Here is a 21,067-nt window from a genome sequence, read left to right on the forward strand (position 1 = left end):
GGCCTCTGTCTGTATACAGAAGTGTGCATGTGACCACATTAGTGGGTTTCTGTCTGTGTGCAGAAGTGTGCATGTGACCACATTAGTGGGCCTCTGTCTGTGTACAGAAGTGTGCATGTGATCACATTAGTGGTCTTGTGACCTGCTGTGACCTCAGCTGACTTGGGTGCACCTTGTATGCATTATGTAACCCTCGTACAGTCCTGGGGGATAGGATTTCTATCACTCTATGGAACTGAGGCCTGAGGTCAGAGCGTCTAACTTATTAGCTAAAGGTCACCCAGGCCATCGGAGGAGCCCAGGTTGGCACTTGTGGGTGGGAGTGCAGGGTGAGGAAGGGAAAAGGAAGGTCTTTGTTTGCTTTTTGTTATTGTTTTAACTTATCTTCTGGTTGGGTCAAGTTTGTCTATCGAGTGGGAAGGCTACTGTGTCATAAATAGGACTAGGGGAAGACCATAAGGCTAGGTGTCCCCAACACAACTGGAGTCCCTAGGTTGGTGACCCCTGAAGATTCTCTTTAGGGACTCCTCCAGAAGTCATGCACCAGAGTGGAGTGGCATGAGGGGGACCCAGCAGAGAAGGTGTTTCTCCCTGGATGTCTACTGCAATGATAGGCATGGAAGAGGAGGTCTCGGCTGCTTCCAGGGCTTGACATGCCCCCAGGATGGGGATGGGGTGGGCCTGGATGGCTCATGAAACCAAAGGAGGTTTCCAGCACCACGTGGACTCTGTCTTGTGTGCAGGTATTGGACACAGCTGCCTGTCTGTAGTAATGATGTGTCAAGAACCACAGTGGTTGAGAGGTACCTGTGGCAGCCATGTGCATGGCCTGCAAATTCTACCTGCAATGTTAGTTGAAAAGTCTTGATGTACCACAGTCACCCGTGGGTCTTACACGACTCTGTGAGGATTGCTGCTGCAGCCTCTCTTCCTCCAAGGTCTACACTTTAGCTCCCAGCCTCCCTTTAATCCTCAAACAGGACAACTCCTCCCATCTGAGAGTCTGTGCAAGCACTCTCCGTGTTGCAGGGATGCTTCTGTTCTTCTTGGCAGACATTCCCGTTCATCTTTAAAACACATAATTTATTTATTTATCTTATGTATATGGGTGCTTGTCTGCATTTGTGTCTGTGTACCACATGTGTGCCTACTGTCCTCAGATGTCTTAAGATCGGGTTACAGATGGTTGTGACCTGCCAGGTGGGTGCTGAGAACTGAACTCAGGTCCTCTGGAAGAGCAGGAAGTGCTCTTCATTGCTGAGCCATCTCTCCAGCCCCTCCTATTCATCTTTTGTTCTGTTTTGTTTTTAGAGACAAGATTTCACTGTGTAGTTCTGACTGTCCTGGAACTATGTAGCCCAGGCTGGCCTCGAACTCAGAGATCTGCCTGCCTCTGCCTGTGAGTGCAGGGACCAACGGTGTGCGTCACCACCACCCGGCTTTCTTCCTAATCATCTTTAAGAGGCACTTTTTTTCTTTTGAGACAGGGTCTCCCTATGTAGCCCTGGCTGACCTTAAATTCCCTATGTAGACCAGGCTGTCCTTGAACTCACAGAGATCAACCTGCCTCAGCCTCCAAAGTTCCAGAATTAAAGGCACATGCCACCATTGTTGGCCTTTAAAATTCTCTTTAATGTTGTCCCCTCCCTTTTATTTATTTATTCATTCATTTTTTTTTTTTTTTTTTGAGACAGGGCATTACTGGTCTTGAACTCACCATCCTCCCACCTTCTAAGTCTGGGATTACAGGAATGAGTCCCAGGCCTGATAATGGTCCCTCTTTAGAGTGGTCTTTCTGAGCTCTCAGCTTAGATCACTGTCTCTCTGTCTCTCCGTGTTTCTATCTCTTTGTCTCTGTCTCTCTCTTTCTGTGTGTGTGTGTGTGTGTGTGTGTGTGTGCATGTGTGTGTTGTATGCACAAATGACTCTATCCATGCCTGTGAGTACAGAGGTGGAGGTCGGAACAGGTCTTGCTGGGTGTCCTCCTTTGTTACTCCCTTTGTTGGCTGGAGACAGATTCTCTTGCTGAGCTAGACACTCACCCTCTAAGCTAGGCTGGCCAGCCAATGAACTCTCAGGATCTGCCTATCTTTGCCTTCCATAGTTCCTGGCGTGCATACCCATGCTGGACCTTACATGGGTGCTGGGGATTTGAACTCAGGTCCTCATGCTGGCAGAGCAAGTTCTCTGACTCACTGAGCTATCTCCTCAGCCCCCTTATTTCAAACTTAACTATGCTGAGAGGATGTTTGTTTAATATCTGGGCCTCCCCCTGGACTACAAAGGCTGAAGTTCTGCATCTATTTTGTTTGTTTATGTGTATGAGCATTTTGTCTACATGTATGCATGTGGACCACATGAGTGCCTGGTGCCCCGAGAAGAGGGCATTGGATTCTCTGGAACTGCAGGCACAGATTACAAACAGCTGTGAGTGGCCATGTAGGTGCTGGGAATCAAACCCAGGTCTTCTGCAAGATCAGCCCGTGCTCTTAACTGCTCAGCCATAATTCCAGCCCCCTTGTTCGAACATACTATTCTATTTCCAATACTGAGAACACTGTACCTGGTCCATAGATGCTCAGTTAATAAGTGCTGAGTAAATACCTGAGTGGGTGATCAAAGGAAAGAATAAATTTGAGGGGAGGTGAGAATTCAGCCCAAACAGGAGGCCTTCCTTGATGGTTTTTGGTTTCCCTTCAGAGGGAGGATCTGGGAGAATAGAGGGCTAAGGGCCTGGTGGGTGTTCAAAGCTCACTGTCAAGGCAGTTGCTGCTGGCAGAAAACCCAATGCCACCTCTGTTCTGCTCACACCTGTCTGTAGGTGAACTTTTCTGTCCCACCAGTCAGTTCTGTTCCCACCAGCCACTCGCCAAATAACCATTCAGAGTCTTATTATTAACTATGAATGTTCAGCTGATAGCTCAGGCTTGTCTCCAGCCAGGTCTTACAACTTAAATTAACCCATTTCTATTCATCTATGTGCTGCCTGAGGCTCGTGTACTCATCTATAAACTTCCCATGTTGCTTCTGCTTCTTACTTATGATTCCTCAGACTCCGCTCTTCTTCCCAGCATTCTCTCTGCCCTGAAAATCCTGCCAAGCCATTGGTCAATCAGCTTTTTATTAACAGTGAGAGCAACACACCTTCACAGTGTACAGAAGGACTGACTATTCCACAGCACCTGTCACTCCAGACTATTTCCCACTGGTTGTCCTTGACCTTCAGGGACATGCATCCCCAATCCTTACTCTCATCTCTCCTAAAAGAGCCCTTGAAGCTAGGAAGAGGAGAGGTTGGGTGCAGTTGGGTGCACAGCGAAGTGCCTTCGTTTTCTATGAGATCCTCCAAAGTGGAAGCATTTAATATGGATATGATTCCCCTGCTTCCCCTGTGGTCCTCGGTCCCAGAATCTTTCCCCACAGAGGGATGGGAATGGTCATCCCTGTATCAGCACCACAGACTGGAACAGCATCCAAGCCTCTAACCGTCCTTTATAATTCTGGAAGGGACAGTTGCCTGGGGATTCATATGGCTCCTACAGAAGCCCCCTTGAAGTCCCGTGTCCTGGCCTGTCTCTGCACTCTCTGCTTCCTGATTGCTCCTTTTCCTCTTTAGCTGACCCTCGTCCTTACCCTAAACACCACCTGGCCCCACTCTTGCCTTTCTCTCGTCAGCCCTATCCATTCCTGTAGCCTTCAGCATCCCTTCACCCAGACAAATCCCAAGTAACATCTCCTGCTTGACCTTCCACTGAGCGAGCACTTGCTTGGCTCCCTCAGTTTCTTGTACATAGTACAAAGTATTAAGTACTCCCTGGAGGTGCCCACATCCCCTCACATCAGGAATAGATGTGGGGACTTCGAGTGTCCAGGCTGCATCAGATGAAGACATCTCCAGACAAAGCTGGTGCTTTCAGGACCTATCTGCCTTGCTCAGTTGGATATTGTGTCTCCCTTGTGTATAGGACAGGCTCAGGGGGCTGCAAACCAGGATTGGCTGAGACTTAAGGAATGTGTCTTGGCCTCCAAGATAGCTACTGTCCTTGAAAGGCAGGGTCTTTAGGAGCCAAGTGATCCTGTTACCTGTGTCCCTCATTCTTAGTTCGGGTGGTACCTGTAGCTCAAGATGTCTCACACTTGCAAGGATGTGAGCAATAGGGAGTGTGGGTGGATGATGGCAGAGAGGTTTAGGGTCTGCAGCTGTATCAACTGGGGCCTTAGAGGGTGAGAGGTGCCTCTCATGGTAAGGCAGGAGGATCCGGAGAAGGTGTCACTGGGCTCAGGCTCAGGGACCATCACTTGATGGACTTCCAGGCTCTAACCAATGTCCTTTACTTCTCTCAGGTTGTCCTGGTGCCTGTTAGGTTGTGAGTTCACTCATCATGCCCCTACCTTCCACTCCAGCCCATAATATTCAGGAAGGGAGGACAGTGTCCCTCTTGCCCTTGTACCTTGAGCCCCCAGCACTGCATGAGCATCTGCCTCATGAGAAAATGCAACAGGCACAGACTTTTGCCAACTCCATGCTGTTTCCTCTTCATTTTGCTTTCCAAATGTCAAAAACGTCCTATCCCTTAAGACCCAATCACACGATATTGCCACTGTCCCTCAGTCTAGGGCTTTGTCGTCCCTCAGTCTAGGGCTTTGTCGTCCCCCCAAAGCTTCCGGGCACATGGCTTGCCTCTGTTATGTCGCACTGTTTGCTTTAGATCATCAACATTTTTGTACCCATCTCTGTCCCCTTAAACAGTGATCACCCATAAAGCGTCTCTTCCATATTTCCTGTTACAGTGCTGTATGCAGCAGGTGCTCTATAAATGCTCAGTGTAGGAAGGAAGGAGTGACAATTACAGTTGGTGGTTTTTTAATAGCTCCCATGTTGCTTCCTCAGAGAACCCAAGGCAGCCCTCTCCCAATCTCCTTTCCCAGGGTAGGAGCTCACCCACACATGCTGGGCTATCATCAAGTTCTCTCTCTCCTCTCTCCCACAGTCCCTGATAACAATTTGCCTAAATCATGTCCTGCACCCCATGCTACTGCAGACATTTGCATGGCCTGACCGCAGTCAGGAAGTCGGGGGAAGCTGAGCTGCAGGGATTTTCTGGTCTCACTGGGTTCCTTAGCAAAAGCCCAGGGGAGTAGAAACGGTTTAATGGAGGGACCCAGGTTCCAGGGGGTCATCAGGGGCACTTACAACTGCCCAGGGCCCCAAGGAAGTAGCAGAGACTGCAGTAAACCTGGCAGGCTTTGCCTTTGGGCACAAGTGAGTCATCAGAGTCAGGCAGAAGCTCAGAGGAACTCACGGGCTTGATGTTTCCCCAGCTCTTCCTGTTAGGGCTGCCAGACAGCAAGTGTGACTTTTCTCGCAGTGACTTTTCTCGCAGTGACCTCTAACTGTTCCTAAGCTAGACCCCACCTGGTTCTGGAGACACCCTTACCAGGCTGTGCACCTCTGGCTGGGGATGCTGTCAGGACTCCCCGGGGAAGGGGCCACCCGGGAAGGGGAAGATGCTAACTCCTGATTCACCAGGTTGTCAGCAGAAAGGTGAGGAGGCAGCCTGCCAGCTAGAGGCAGAAGTCCGGGCTTAAAAGAGCCTGGACCCAGCTTAGCTGTGGCCAGCTACAAACAGAACTGATGGGAACTGAGGGCTATGCAGGTCACCCCTTCTTGACTTCACAGAAAAACATGTTCCACAGGAAAATATAAACTATTTTTAAGCAAAGTTGCTTTCTTATTTCTTTTGTAAGAATTTTTTAAAACAGTTATTTGTGTGTTGGGAGAGTGATGTTTGCTTGCCATGTGGGTGCATGTGGGGCTCAGAGGACGATTTCGAGAGTTGCCTCTCCGCTTCTATTATGTGGGCCCTGGGGGCTGAATTCAGGTCTTTAGGGTGGCACTGGTGCCTTTCTCTCAGAACTATTTCATGAGCCCTATTTACTTATTTTTGAGACATAATTATTTTTCTGTAGCCCAGGCTGGCCTTGAATTCAATTTGTATCTGAGGATGGCCTCAAACATCTGATGTTCCTGCCTCCACCTCCTGAGTACTGGATACAAGTGTGCACATCATGCCCAGTTTATACAGTGCTAAGGACTGAACCCCCATTCATGCTGGGCAAACAGTCTACCAACTGAGCTATATCCTCAGTCTGGAAAATAGGAAGTATCTGGAATGGCTGTTAAGAGTCAGTGCCCAGGGCTTTCATGAGAAATGTCCCGAGCAGAGCTTGCTAGGACCTTCTATGAGAACCCTGGTAGCAGCAGTGGGAAACCCAACAAGGGCATTGAAAGACAGTCAAAAGACCTACAGCGTAAACTGATGCCATAGCTCAGAATAGAACCCGGCCAGGTGTCCTGGGAGTCAATGCCAACTCCTTCCTACTCTGGTGACCTTGGGCAACTTCAACACCTTTTTGGTTCAGTTTCTTTTTTAGTGATCTAATAATGTGCTTTAGTTGGCAAAGTACTTGGTTAGCATGCACCAAGACCTGAGTCCCATCCCCAGCACTGCATAAACTGTGCATGAAGGTGCACATTTGCAATGCCAGAACTGTGCATGAAGGTGCACATTTGCAATGCCAGAACTCAGGAAGTGGAGGCAGGAAGTCAGGAGGTCAAGGTCATCTTCAGCTAGACAGAAAGTTGGAGGGCAGCTAAGTTTCATGGGTCTCTCTCTCTCTCTCTCTCTCTCTCTCTCTCTCTCTCTCTCTCTCTCTCTCTCTCACACACACACACACACACACACACACACACACACACACACACACACCACAGAGTCTTTGTCTCTGGGGTGTGCTGGCACACTTGTAATCCCTGAAAGCTCTTGATCAGCTAAGGCTATAAACTAAGGCTTTAAAGGGGAGTGGGGTGGGGCTAGAGAGATGGATCAGTGGTTAAGAGTCCATACTGTACTTGCAGAGGACCCAAGCTTGGCTTCCCAATACTCATATCAGATAGTTCACAACTGCCTGTAACTCCAGCTCCAGGGGAACCAGCACCTCTGGCCTCTGTGGGCACCAGCACTCACATGCACATACCCACCCAGCTCCATATACATAAAATAAAATAAATTTGTTAAATGAGATGGCTCAGGGATAAAGGCACTTGTTGACAAGCCTGATGCCCTGAGTTTGATCTCTGAGATGGACTTGGTAGAAGGAGAGAGCTTGCTCTTACAGGTTGTCCTCTGATCTCTATACGTGTACACACACACACACACACACACACACACACACACACACACGCACACACACACAATAAACAAACAAATAAACGTAATTTAAATTTAAAGGGGGCACTAATGATCATACCTTATTCACCAGGTTACATGAAGATTGAATGACTGAATATCAAGCATGCGACACTTTATGATTTTTTTAAAATTTGGAATCAATGTCTAAGACCCATATCCACAACGATTTATTCAGACTGTGACTACTCAAAGTTTGGCCCACTGACCAGAAGAACCAGTATTGTGTTGGGGATCGTTAGAAATGAGATTCTGGAAAGCAGGGAGTAGAGGTTCCCACCTGTAATCCTGACACTAAGGGAGCCCGAGGCTAGCCATGCAGCCCAGGCCTGGAGTTCAAGGCCTTCTTTGTCTAGACAGCTGAGGTGTGACTCTTCCTCAAAAGGAGGGGGGGACATGGAAAGAGGAGAAGAAGGGAGAACGGGAAGAAAAGAGAGGAAAGGAGGGAAGGAGGGAGGGAGGAAGGATAGATTCAGGGATTCAGTCCTGGGTGTGCTGAATCAGAATCTGAACTTGGTGGTGCCCAGAGGGAATGATATCCATAGAAGAAGACATACCCAGAAACTAGGCACATACTGGGCTATTTGGGAAGGAGGTCAACAGGGAAGGCCAGCTTCCAGACCCGTGTCAGTATGGACATTTGACATGGGAAAACTGCTGCTGTTGGAGCCTACCAAGATCCCTAAACATCGACCTGGTGGCACAGCTTGGTACCGGGAGCAGTTATGGGGGCCCGGTGGTTGAGGCCAGGCCCCCAGATCCTGGAGGATGCTGTGAGGTCAAGGGGCGGCTTGCTGGAGTACCAGGTACTTAGGAGGTGATCTACCTGCTCCCGGCTGGAGATCGCTCGTAGGTGGGCCTTCCCGCTTCCACCATCCAGGTCCTCAGAGGGCTCTGGGGGTTCCTGTGAGTCTGGGATTCCACCTGCTGGGTCCCTACGTAACCCCAGAGCCTGCAGCTCGCTCTGCATGCTCGCAAAGAAGTGCAGCACGCAGCGGTGCGCGAAGTCCCGCGCATGCTCACAGCATGTCTCATCGAAGAGCTTCTGTTCCAGGTCCACATAGTTGCTCCAGTATCTGCGTTGGAGGAAGACTGTCTGGTCGAAGCAGGGCCTCAGGCAGCGGGCTAGGAAGGCTACCACTATCAGCAGCAAGGTAATACTCCAGCCGATGGCCTGGAGTATGAGAAGGCTTTTGTGAGATGCAGTGGGGCTCTAGTGCTGTACACTGTGTGCGCTGCAAGGCCTCTCCCTTTCTCTCTAGCCTTTATCACATCTATACATTTTCCCATTCAGTCACCATCCCGCCACCGACCCTCCGGATTCATCCATCTAACCATCTCTCCACCCAGTCACCCAATCACCCTTCCTCTTAGCCATCCACCTATCCTCCCATCCATTCATGCCTCCTCCTCCTCCTCTTCTTCTTTTTCTTCTTCTTCTTCTTCTTCTTCTTCTTCTTCTTCTTCTTCTTCTTCTTCTTCTTCTTCTTCTCCTCCTCCTCTTTCTCCTTCTCCTTCTTCTTCTTCTTCTTTCTGTTTATGGCCCATTCCCCTGCATATCAATCACTTTATCTTTTTACCCATTCTCTTGTATATTTCCCATCCATCCTCACAACTATGCTATATTTTGTGAGGCATTAAGCAGGGACTAGGGACAAGGGGACAGTGTTCTAGGCCACTGGCGAGGGAAACCAGAAGTCATTCTCTAATGCTGGAGCTCACACCTGCCCGACGCCTCCCCTTTCAAAGCTGCAGTCTTTCCCGGGCCCACAAACATGAAAATCCTTGTCACTTGTAGATGGAGTGACTCACCCTTTAGAGTTTCCTTATTTGGTCACACACAGGCTCCCTCACCAAACAAGTTGAGTATTTTATGTATGAGAATCAGAGAAAACGAAAAACCTTGATAAGCCAGGTACAACTGATAACTTAGAACTTAAGATGCAAACCTGGATCTGACTTCGAACTCCACGTATTTTCTACTGAACTTGGGAGAGCCTAGAGTGCTGCACATACTGAGTGCTGGTCCTCTCACCATACCTCAGGCCTGCGTTTCCTCTGAGCGTAAATGCTCCCTTCACTCCAGAATATAGGGCTCTCTGGGGTTGTGGAGACACTCCATGTGTAATGCGCTCGTAAATGCTCTGTGATGGACACAGGCTAACCCAGGCTTGGGTGGTGGAATTGGCAGCCTGTGTGGAGGTGGGGCTCTGGATGTTCCCGTTTAGTAGAGAGGCTACCCAGCAAGAATCCCAACAGCTGGTGAGGCTCTCCCTTGTAAGGAGAGAGAAGGACCAATGACATGTGTATCCAGAAGCTGGCCCTACCTGTTATGTGACTTGGGCCTCGTGAACTAAATACTCTCAGAACCTCCATTGCCTCATCTGAGACATGGGATGCTAACAACTGCCTTCATCCCAAAGGTTTGTTCTGAGAAGTAAACAAACTGATGCACAGAAAATACTTAACACAGAGCCTGATGTGGAAGCATTCAATAAATGGCAGTTGGCTCAGCGGTTAAGAGTACTGACTGCTCTTCCAAAGGTCCTGAGTTCAATACCCAGCAACCACATGGTGGCTCACAACCATCTGTAATGAGATCTGGTGCCCTCTTCTGGCCTGCAGCCATATATCCAGGCAGGACACTGTATACATAATAAATAAATAAATCTTTTTTTTTTAAAAAATGGCAGTTATATTATTTTCAACTAGTTAGGTTCTGGGCTGGGAGGCAGGTGTTACAGTCCATCACCAGTACCGCCATCTAGCTCCTGTGACTTTCAGGAGGGTAGACACCTGGTATGTGTTCTGGGTAAGTTGATGTGGCAGTTTGAATGTGATTGGCCACCATAAGCTCATAGGGAGTGGTACTATTAGTTGGTGTGGTCTTGTTGGAGGAAATGTGTCACTGTGGAAGAGGGCTTTGAGGTCTCATATATGCTTAAGATATCATCACCCAGTGTCTCAGACGACCACTTCCTGTTGCCTGCAAGATGTAGGACTCTCAGCTGCTTCTCCAGCACCATGTCTGCCTACATGCTGCCTTGCTTCCCGCCATGATGATAATGGACTGAACCCCTGAACTGTGAACGAGCTGCCTCAATTAAATGTTTTCATTTATAAGGGTTGCCGTGGTCAAGGTGTATCTTCACAGTAATAGAAATCCTAAGACAGATGGCCCAGTGCTCATCTCTCAAGGGTAGTGGTCCCAATCCCCCTACATCTCCTGTCCTTTGTTATGGCTCCAGCAGTGAGGAGCATCCTCAGAAAGTCATGTAGACCCAGCTCAGCGCTAACTCCAAAGCAACTTAGGGTATCTGTCTTAGGGTAACTATTGCTGTAATGAAACACTGTGACCAAAGCAACTTGGGGAGGAAATGATTTGGCTTATACTTCCATCACTGAGGAAGTCAGGACAGGAACTCACTCAAACAGGGCAGGAACCTGGAGGCAGGAGCTGATGCAGAGGTCATGGAGGGGTTCTGTTTACTGGCCTGTTCCTTATAGCTAGCTCAGCCTGCTTTTTTATAGAACCCAGGATCACCAGGCCAGGGGTGGCACCACCCACAATGGATTGGGCCCTCCCCCATCAATCATTGATTAAGAAAATGTCCTACAGGCTTGCCTACAGTACATCTTATGACGGTGTTTTCTTAATTGAGATTCCTCCCTTTCAGTTGGCTCTAGCTTGTGTCAAATTGACATAGAACTAGCCAGCACAATATCTACGGGGGATCAAAGTCTGGGCAGGACCCTACTTACCTGTGATAGGCACCGCAGGTATCGAGACACAGCCTTGCGTGCAGGGCTGTCTTTAACCATCACATCCTCCTTGCAGGGCACCTTGGCTAGGAAGAGCTGTACCTGGCTGGGGGTCATGTTGGCAAAATCCAGAAACTTCTCAGGGTCAACAGAGTTGCTGAAGGCACACACGAAACACTTCCCATCAAGGAGGGCCAGCAGGATCCAGAGCAGGGGTGCTGCCAGAGCTCGCTGCAGCACAGAGGAGCACATGTACCTGACAGCAAAGAGAGGAGGTTCAAAGGGCAGCCAGCCTGCAGCTAGAGGCAGTGAGAACTGGCTTGCAGTGTGGCCACTTCCTTAGCTGGGACAGCTGGGTTAGGGTCTCTCTCTCATAGTCTCCCTCCCCTCCCCCACACCTCTCTGCATGGCCTTACAGATATAGTTTGGCCTTAAACTCTCTGTGTAGTAGATGAGGACGACCTTTAGCTCCTGATCCTTCTGCCTTCTCCTCTTCCTGAGTTCTGGGATTACGGGAGTGTGCCGTCCCATCTGGTGGACGCAGTGCTGGGGTCCACCCCCAAGCCTTGGTGCATTCTAGACCTTGATGCCAACTGATCTACATCTTCAGCCCTTGGCCAAGGTTCTCAGTGTCTATGTGTCAAAGATTCATCCTCTGGGCAGCAGGTCTGCTGAAGGGGCAGACCCAGGGCTGAGGAAAGTGAACCTAGGAATGCCTTACTTGCGAAGCTCTCAGCAGAGTGGATCTTGGCCCCAGCTGATGGGCATTAGGAACTGCTCACTAAACCTTACCAGCTGATGTGTATCCAGGTGCCAGCCCGGGGGACACATGGCTACAACAGGCTAGGTGCTTGTCTTAGGAAGATCCCAACAAAGGAAATACAGCCTTTAAACAAACCATTGCCTTTTGCTGCATGCACCAAACAAGCAAAACACCTACTGCACACCCAACGGGACAGATGTGACCCAGGCAATTCTTGGAAACCCTGAATCATTCTTATGGTTACAGTAGTGGCCAGGGGAAGGTGAAACGTGACAGGTACGAAAATACATATTTGTAGGGCCACTTGCTAAGGTTGATGACCTGCGTTCAATCCCCAGAACCCATATAGTAGAAGGAGAGAACTGACTCCTAAATACTGTCCTCTGACCTACATACACACAGAGAGACAGACAAACAGACAGACAGACAGACAGACACACACACACACACACACACACACACATTTCCAGATGGGAACTGGAAAATGAGGACAACATCCTTAGCTGTCACTCACTAGCTGGGGCAAGGGGAAGTGTACCTGATAACATCCACTGCCCTGGGTAGCAGAGAGGTGTGCAGGCCCTACCTGATGATGCCCAGATCCTTCTTCCGGCGGCCTGCTGGCCGGCGCCATTCCTCCACCATCACCACAGATTGTCTGTTGACCAAGAGACCACAGAGGAAGAGGGCCAGAGGGGGTGCGAGCAGCAGGCCCAGGCCATAGAGGGCGTTGTAGCGTGCTAGGCAGGGGCAGTTGAAGTCGAAGGAGGAGTACATCTTGACTGTGATGGCAGCCAGCAGAAGGCAAATGCCGTTCATCACTGACTCCGAGCTGGACTGAAGGTGCTGGAAGAACATTCGGAACCTATCCATGACTGCGGCTGCGTGGATGCAGCTGGGTGGGATACTGAGGCTCGGTCACTTAGTGATGGGCCTGGGGGCCCCAGAGGGTGTCTCTCTTCTTCTTAGGCCCACAGTGGACAAAAGAAAAGGCTGCCTGCCACCTCAAGCCTATTCTCCAAGCTGTAATGGAGACTAAAGGTAGAGGCTGGCTTTCTCTAAAGACATCTCTCTCCAGGTGTCTGCCACTCCCTCCTCTGTGGGGTGTGCCACTCTGTGCCCAGCCAGACCAAAGCATTAGGCAAATGGACCCTGCCTTCCCTGACTCCCTCCACAGCCCCTGTGCCTGTCTTTGGGTTTGTCTACTCAGACAGTGCATGGGGCTCCCTGGGAACAGTCAAATTCTGGGTGTGGTGAGAGAAAGCATAGATGGAACAAGGCTGTACTTTCTGATGAGGCCACAACCTGAGGGCCCAGCCCAGGACACTCCCTGTGTGCTTTCCACTGGGTGGGGTGGGGGGGGGGGGTGGGGTGGGGTGTCAACTCCCCCCCAGAGGCCTCCTAGAAGAGGAAGAACATGGAGTCCCACCTCAGGGTTTGCTTTGAGAAGGGCTGTGGGAGGCAAAGGCCTTCCAGTAGAGGGTGCTGCGTAAGCAGAGCCAGGATGAACCACACGGTTTGCTAGTTTGGCTTCTGTTGTGATAAAACACTCCAACGAATAGCAGCTCGGGGAAGGACAGGGTTTATTTCAGCTTACAGGTTACAGTCCATCCTCGAGGAAAAGCCAGGGTAGGAGCTCACGAGAGAACCTGAAGGCAGGCCTGCTTGCTATTCTACACAGCCTGACTTCTGACCAAGGAACTCACTCCATAACTAAGGAAGTCCTGGGTCACAGAGGTTTATGTTTAGCTAATTTTCTTTCTCTCTCTCTCTCTCTCTCTCTCTTTTTCTTTTTCTTTTTCCCGAGACAGAGTTTCTCTGTGTAGCTTTGGAGCCTGTCCTGGAACTCCTTCTGTAGACCAGGCTGGCCTCAAACTCACAGAGATCTTCCTGCTTCTACCTCCTGGGTGCTGGGATTAAAGGCGTGTGCCACCACCGCCCGGTTTAACTAACTTTCTTATACCACCACAGTGGCTTATGGATGTTTGTCATCATTTGGGGTGGTTGGTACAGTTTTATTGGTCATGGTCAGAGAGGAAACTAAGCAAAAGAGATTGAATTCTAAGATCTTGTTCTAAAAGGAAAGGGGGGTATATAGGAATAATAGGATAAAAGGGTAGATTATTGAATCTACTTTGAAATTAAAAGAGCAACTACTAGTCTCAAATATTTTACATAAATATTAAAATGACAAACATTTTTATGAAGTAGGAATTTTGAAGGACTGTCCGACTTTGTCTTGGTAAAGTTCAGCAGTCACTTTATTTTGTGTCCTGCTCATCCAATTTGGACAGCATTCTGTCAGCAGTTGAGAGAAGGGCAGTTTCTTGCCCAGACGGCTAGCTTTGACCAAAGCAAACTCCCTATGGAGGTTCTTCAATGTCCATCATCCTTTTTTTAAGTAAAGTGGTGCTGCCAGGAGCAGATGTGTCTCACTGCCATGTAAAGCCTTATGTTATTAAAACATCTCAAATGCCATATTCTGTAGGTCTCTGAAATCTGTCTATCTAAAATATATCTGTTGGATCCTGAAAACATACCCAACATGACTACAAGTTTGATGTATTTATTTGTTTGTTTGTTGTTTGTTTGTTTCTTTATTTTGTTTTTCGAGACAGGGTTTCTCTGTAGCTTTGAGGCCTGTCCTGAACTAGCTCTGTAGACCAGGCTGGCCTCAAATTCACAGAGATCTACCTGCTTCTGCCTTCTGAGTGCTGGGATTACAGGCATGCGCCACCACCTCCCGGCTAAGTTTAATTATTATAGATGACTAACTACTAACTTGTATTTCTTAATTATACATTACATTTTTAATAAGCTGCATAGGTATAATACCTTAAACAAGAGTAGGAATAAATAAATATATACATAATAAAAATAACCTTAAATTTGTATCACTATGCAAAAATCTATACCAATGTAAAATATTTGAGTTGCTCTCTTAATTTAAAAGTAGATTCAATAATCTACCCTTTTATCCTAGTATTCCTATATACCCCCCTTTCCTTTTAGAACAAGATCTTAGAATTCAATCTCTTTTGCTTATCTTCCTCTCTGACCATGACCAATAAAACTGTACCAACCACCCTAAATGATGACAAACATCCATAAGCCACTGTGGTGATATTTTCTTTGTGTCCCCCAATAAAGCTTATCTGAGGATCAGAGGGAAAAGCCAGCCACTACTTTAAACACACAAGTCAGGCAACGGTAGCACATGCCTTTAATCCTAGCATCTGGATCTCTGTGAGTTCAAGGCCACACTGGGAACAGAACCAGGTATGCTGGCACACACCTTTAATCCCAGCACTAACCATAGAGGTCTGGAGGTCTGTATAGACAGACAGGAAGTGATGTAGCTGGACAGAGAAAGGAAGTAAGGGGGCAGGGACAGAAAGGTATATAGGTATGGGTATACAGGAAGTAGATCTCTTTTTGCCTGAGAATTTCTAGCAGTAAGAAGATGGCTGGCTTCTTTCTGCTTCCCTGATCTTTCAATTTTTTTGTTTTTGTTTTTGTTTTTTTGAGCTGAAGATCAAACCCAGGGCTTTGGGCTTGCTAGGCAAGTGCTCTACCACTGAGCTAAATCCCCAACCCTGATCTTTCAATTTTCACCCCAATATCTGGCTTTGGGTTTTTCATTAATAAGACTGTTTACCAATTCATCTTCCAATCCACTGAGTGACCACCCCACCTTTTGAGAATTTAGGTGTTATGTTCTTAAAGTTACTTCCTGATGTCTGGGGATGATGTCATCTTTGGGGGATCCTGAAAAAATTTGGATAATGATCAAATAATGGGAGAGTTAGTTGTATTATTTTTTGTTTAGTCTTTGTGTGATAGGGAAAATGTAGAGTTTATCTGAAGTCCTGGCTGGAGTAGTCTGTGGAGCTGGACCATCTCAGCTAGCTTTGAAGCTGTTCTGGATACAGAATTTTGAGGAAAACTGCAGCAGAGGTATTCTGAGAGGCTGGATCATCTGGGCCACTCGTCTTCTTTGGTGTCTGGTCCTTTTGTTTTGAAAATACACAAACTTTTTAAAAATTAATTTATTTTTATTTTATGTGCCTTCGTGTTTTGCTATGGGTGTCAGGTCCCCTGGAACTGGAGTTACAGACAGTTGTGAGCTGTCATGTGGGTACTGGGAATTGAACCTGGGTCCATCTGGAAGAGCAGTCAGTGCTCTTAACCATTGAGCCATCTCTCCAGTCCCCAAACACACAAACTTTTAAAGGTAACATACATATCTGTATTAAGATAAGTATGGGATGTGCACTGTGTACAAGTCAGCTAAAGATGATTATTTGTTTTATGTTTGAGCAGGTAAAAGGCATCTGTCAACTTTATAGTCTGTTTGGACTGTATAACCAAACCTCTATCTATGTCATATGGAAGGATGGCATGTAATAATAAGTCATGAGGATTCCATAGCTAACAAGATTTACTAAGCCTCATCCAGTCTCACAGATGTTCCCATGTAAAGGGATAAACATACATGTCACCTGTCCTGTAGTTTTTCCTGTTTTTTTCCCTCATGTTTGTAGCCAAGATCTTCAGGAGGTCTCCCCTGTTCAAATCTGATCTTTATTAAGTTTGAAGGAATCCATAGTTTTTCATTTCCTGTGGAAACAAAAGCCCAACCTCTCCCCCAATGCATCACATTTCCTGACTTCCATTCTGGAGCCAAGACATCTCTAAAGTATATAGGCTGGTTTAATTCAGCAGTCCCTTTTATAATCCAGTGTCTCTCAGAAGCTGCCATTTTCTGTTCATTGGCATTTTAAAAACTCTAAAAAAGCACCATAAAAGTTTCAAACTCCCTGTGTTATAATATTTTTCATCCCTATGTGGCTTATTTTTTAAAAATGTCGCTTTATTCTCTCTTTAAAGATTTTGTAATTTTTAAACTATTTTTATGACTGTCTATATCCATTTTCTTTCTTTCTTTCTTTCTTTTTTTTTTTTTTTTTTTTTTTTTTTTAGCACCTAAGCACCTTTTTAAGTATATTGTACCTTTTTCTAGGGGTGTGTGTGTGTGTCTGGACCTGGGTTTTTGTGTGTCTGTAGCCACACACTTGTAGCCTTTCCTAGATGTGGGGTGGATCTTCCAACCAGGCCAAACACATCCAGCACCAGGACCTGGTTGCATTTGCTTCTGTTAGCATCTATGTCACTGTTGAGCACAGAGTCAGTGAAAACCAAAGTTTGCTCTCATGTCACTGATGCTCTGGTCTCTTTAATTCATCTCTGGCTTTGTCCTCATTCTTCCTGAAGCTTGGCTGGTACTCACCTTCTCATCTAGTCCCAGGAAGCTATGAATGGGTTATAGGTTCTGCCTTGGTTTCTCTCCATCTCTGCCTCTCTCCCTTTGTCTTTCTCAGTCACTTATTCTTTCTTTCCATCTTCCCAACTGTGCTGTGTGTAGATGCACCTCTCTCTGATCTTTGTGCTTCTCTCCCTGTCTCTCCCTTTCTGGGTATTAATGCCTCCTTGTATTGCTCCCTGCTAGCATCCTTGACAGCCTGGCCTGTTGTATGAGGGGATCTCACAGATCTGCAAAATTCTGTGTCAGTCATTTGAGCCTATAGTTTAAGACAGACTATCTTAAATATGTCCTACAAATTTAATAGCTATTCACATACTAACACAACAAAATCTGGGTCTCATTTATTAACTGTTGCTATTGTTTCTGCTTCTTATAGGTGTTTTGCCTGTACACATTTGTATATTTATACAGAGGCCAGAAGAGGGTTTGGATCACAGTTGTTTGCTGCTGCTGCTGCTGTGTGTACGGGGAACCAAACCCCGGCCCCCTGCAAGAGCAGTAAGTGCTCTTAACTGCTGAGCCTTCACCTCTTCAGGCCCCACTTTGGCTTCTCTAAGACTGGGTCTCATTGGTGGTCCAGGATGGCCTGAAATCCACAGCAGACCTCTTTCTTCACCTCTTGAGTGCTGGGATCACAGGCCTGCACTACCATGCCTAGTTATGATTATTTTTCACAAGATGCTTATTAGTCCTGTCTCTCTGAGACAGAACTAGCTATTGAGGGAAAGGGCCAGGTGAGGCCTTAGAGGCCAGCAAGGGTGACATTGAATAAAGGGCTGGTGTTTGGGGTCAGACCGGAGGAACATGTCTTCTAAAGTAACCTAGGGCAACTTCTACTGCATTAAAAAAAAAAAATAGACACATGCCCACACACAAACATGTACATAGTATGCACCCCCACACAATAATTGTTTATTTCTTTAAAAGTGCATGCTATGTCAGACATGTGGATGTGAGAGAACAATGTCTGTTAGTTGATTCTCTCCTTCAACTGTGGGTTCCAGGGGCTGAACTCAGGTCGTCAGACTTACACCACAAACATCTTTAGACACTTAGCTATGTTGCTAGCCCAACATATATATTTTCCAGTGGAAAGTAACTTCAGGAAGCCTGTGTGTCATACTTGAGGTCACAGCCTGGCGGGATGGACCTAGACAGGGAGCTGGGAACCTCCTATGCCTTTCACCTTGCTTACTTGTTAGATTGTGATCAGAAAAAGATATCATCCTGGCTCAAGGTCTGGGGTATCAAGAAGTCCCAGCACTCAGGAGGCAGAGGCAGGCGGATCTCTGTGAGTTCAAGGCCAGCCTGGTCTACAGAGTGAGTTCCAAACAGGACTACAACTGTTTCTAAACACACACACACACACACACACACACACACACACACACAAAAAAAAAAAAAAAAAAATTTAAAAAATAAAAATAAATAAAAAGAAGAGGAGAAAGAGGACTGGGTTGGAGGGTGACGAGCATCCTTGTGAATTCTAGTCTGCAGAGTGGGTGTTCTCAGTACCCCAGCAGCCTCTGTCTAGCCTAGGAACTCCCTAGGAAAGGATGAACTATATTCCAGGACAGTTTGGGGAAAGCTGGGCCAAGGTCTATCTTAGACTGAGAGGTGGGGCAGCTCCAGGTCAGCTCAGGGGACCCCACAGCACAGTGGCAGGCCATATGGTTGTGCCCACGTCCTTGTTAGGTATTTACTGGGAAATACTTCAGCAAAGAAGAAGGTTAGAAGGGATGCCCATTACAAGTTAGCGAGACAATAATCTCTGAGGGTGAGGGGTGGCTGTAAACTTAAAAAAAAAATATCTGTTTTCAAATCTGAGGTCGTAGTGCACACCTTTAATCCCAACACTTAGGAGGCAGAGGCAGGTGGATCTCTGTGAGTTTGAGGCCAGCCTGGTCTGCATAGCAACCAGGTCAGCCAGAGCTACATAATGAGAGACTCTGTATCAAAATAAATAAATAAATGTAAAAAAAGTAAAATAAGTTAAACAAATCTGTGTTTTCAGAATGACGATTTTTAAAAGTTCCCAATACAACTGTAAAATATATTTATTGGGAAAACTCACTTGAGGGATAAGATAAAGTGCTGATCCCATTTTGTGGGCTGAAGCCTGGGTCTGCCCATCTTCTTCAAGGTGAGAACAGGGAGGAAGAGGAGAAAGTGTGGGAGGTGAGTAATGTCCAGAGCTGACGTAGGGCTCTGTCTGAAACCAGATCTCAAGCCCTGCCCCATGCCAGGGCTCTGCAGCTATGCCCCGTGTCCCCTCCCTCCCCTTTCCCCCCACCCCTTCTTCCTTCATTCTTTCTTCCCTCCCTTCTTTCCTCACCCTTTCTTTCATGAGTTCTTACTACATTGCTCAGGCTGCCTCGGCCTTCTCAGTAGCTGGGACTGTAGTCAATATACCCACCTCTAATTCTTGGAAGAGTCTTTGAAAATGTTTTTCTAATGATTTTATTTTTATTTGTGTTGGGGGAGGGTGTATGTGGACACCTGCGGGCCCACATTCCCCGGAGCTAGATTGCAGGTGATTCCCAGACATTTGACGTGGAAAGCAGACTGCCTCCAGAGCAGAAAGAAATCTTTATCTGCTGAGCCGTCTCTCTAGTGCCTAAGGGAAAACCTTAAAGGTCACATTTTCGTTTTAAAGATGGTTAGAAAGTCTTCTAAGCATTTGTGAGCACATATTAACTTGCAGTTGGAAGATGCTTGTAGAATGTATTGTTGGTTTCTATCTTTGGTATTTCTTGAGCTGGAATCTTGCAGATATATTCTTGGAGTTCTTCTAGATTTTTTTTTCTTTTAAAGGGACTTGAGGGCCTAGAGAGATGGCTCCGTGGTTAAGCGCACATACTGCTCTTGCAGAGGACCCAAGTTTGGTATCCAGAAACCACACTGAGGGCCTCACAATTTCTTGTAAGTCCAGACCCAACATCTCCTCTGGGCTTTGTGGGCAATGCATTCACATGTACACACACACACACTCACACAGTTGAAAATAAAAGTAAAGGACTTGATATTTTTGAGACAAGTTAGCTTCATCATTCCTGGAGCCCCTGCTGTTATTTATATATTTATCTCTTAATTTGCTTTTGAGACAAGGTCTCATGATGTAACATAAGGTGGAACCCACGATCCTTCTGCCTCAACCTCCTGAGTTCTGGGATTATAGACACATGCCATCCTGCTAGGCCTGGAGTTCTTATTACTAAGGGCCTGTTAGGAATGGCTGCCTCCATCTGATCCAGGTGTGGTGGCAAACTCCATAACTGAGACACTTGGGAAGCAGATACAGGAGGATTGCCACAATTTGGAGATGGGTCTGGTCTGCATAGCACGTTCCAGGCCCAAGTTTGATACGTTGTATCAACCAAAACCTAAACCAAAACAAAGTAAAAACAACTCAGTGTGCATGTGTGCATAGTGTCTATTCAGAAATACCTGTGGTCATGTCATTACTCAGTGTAGAACAGCACTCTCCCAAGGTTTCCTTATAATCTTTCTTCCAAAGGAAAGGCGTTGAACGAGTGCCCCACTTTTCTCTCAGGACCGGAGGGTTACTGTTTCCTTCTCGTGGCTAGGAGAGGAGCAGGGCTCTCTGTATCTCCAGGTGACCTGATTCTCTGCTACCTTGGAGTCACAGAGACTGTACAGAGCCATGCTGAGCCAGGATCCAGACGATGGCAATGAAGGAGACTACCTAACCAGCAGCGCAGGACCAGCGGGCTGACCAGGTGGGATCAACTTGAATGAATCCTCATTTCATTCCTTTTTATAGGGTCCTACTATGTCATCCAGGCCAGCCTGGGATTTGCTGTGCGCCTCCTCTCAAGTGCTGGGACTATAGACACATGTCACCACACTCAAACCCCCATTCTTCATCCCAAAATAAGTTCCATATCTCAAAGTTGTAAACATGCAATTAAAATGATAGCATTGGACAAGAAGATATAGGTCAAT

General features: G+C 47.1%; 1 protein-coding gene across 1 annotated transcript; it reads right to left on the reverse strand.

Moving 5' to 3' along the window:
• Positions 1 to 7,932: 7,932 nt before the first annotated feature.
• Positions 7,933 to 12,648, reverse strand: Calhm3 (calcium homeostasis modulator 3). Its single transcript, XM_036185049.1, has 3 exons — positions 12,362 to 12,648; positions 11,013 to 11,268; positions 7,933 to 8,424 (listed from the first exon to the last, which is right to left on the reverse strand). The coding sequence occupies exons 1-3, from the start codon at positions 12,646 to 12,648 to the stop codon at positions 7,933 to 7,935; spliced, it is 1,035 nt and encodes a 344-aa protein (XP_036040942.1).
• Positions 12,649 to 21,067: the final 8,419 nt, after the last annotated feature.

This window comes from Onychomys torridus, chromosome 1 (assembly GCF_903995425.1).
Source record: "Onychomys torridus chromosome 1, mOncTor1.1, whole genome shotgun sequence".
NCBI lineage: Eukaryota > Metazoa > Chordata > Mammalia > Rodentia > Cricetidae > Onychomys > Onychomys torridus.

Excerpts from the sequence above, each read along its gene's own strand:
- Calhm3 (XM_036185049.1), bottom strand. The coding sequence starts at position 12,648 with ATGGATAGGTTCCGAATGTTCTTCCAGCACCTTCAGTCCAGCTCGGAG. Across the intron at positions 11,269-12,361 it reads AAGGATCTGGGCATCATCAG|GTACATGTGCTCCTCTGTGC; the intron begins GTAGGGCCTGCA and ends CTTTGCTGTCAG. Across the intron at positions 8,425-11,012 it reads ACCTGCGGTGCCTATCACAG|GCCATCGGCTGGAGTATTAC; the intron begins GTAAGTAGGGTC and ends CTCATACTCCAG.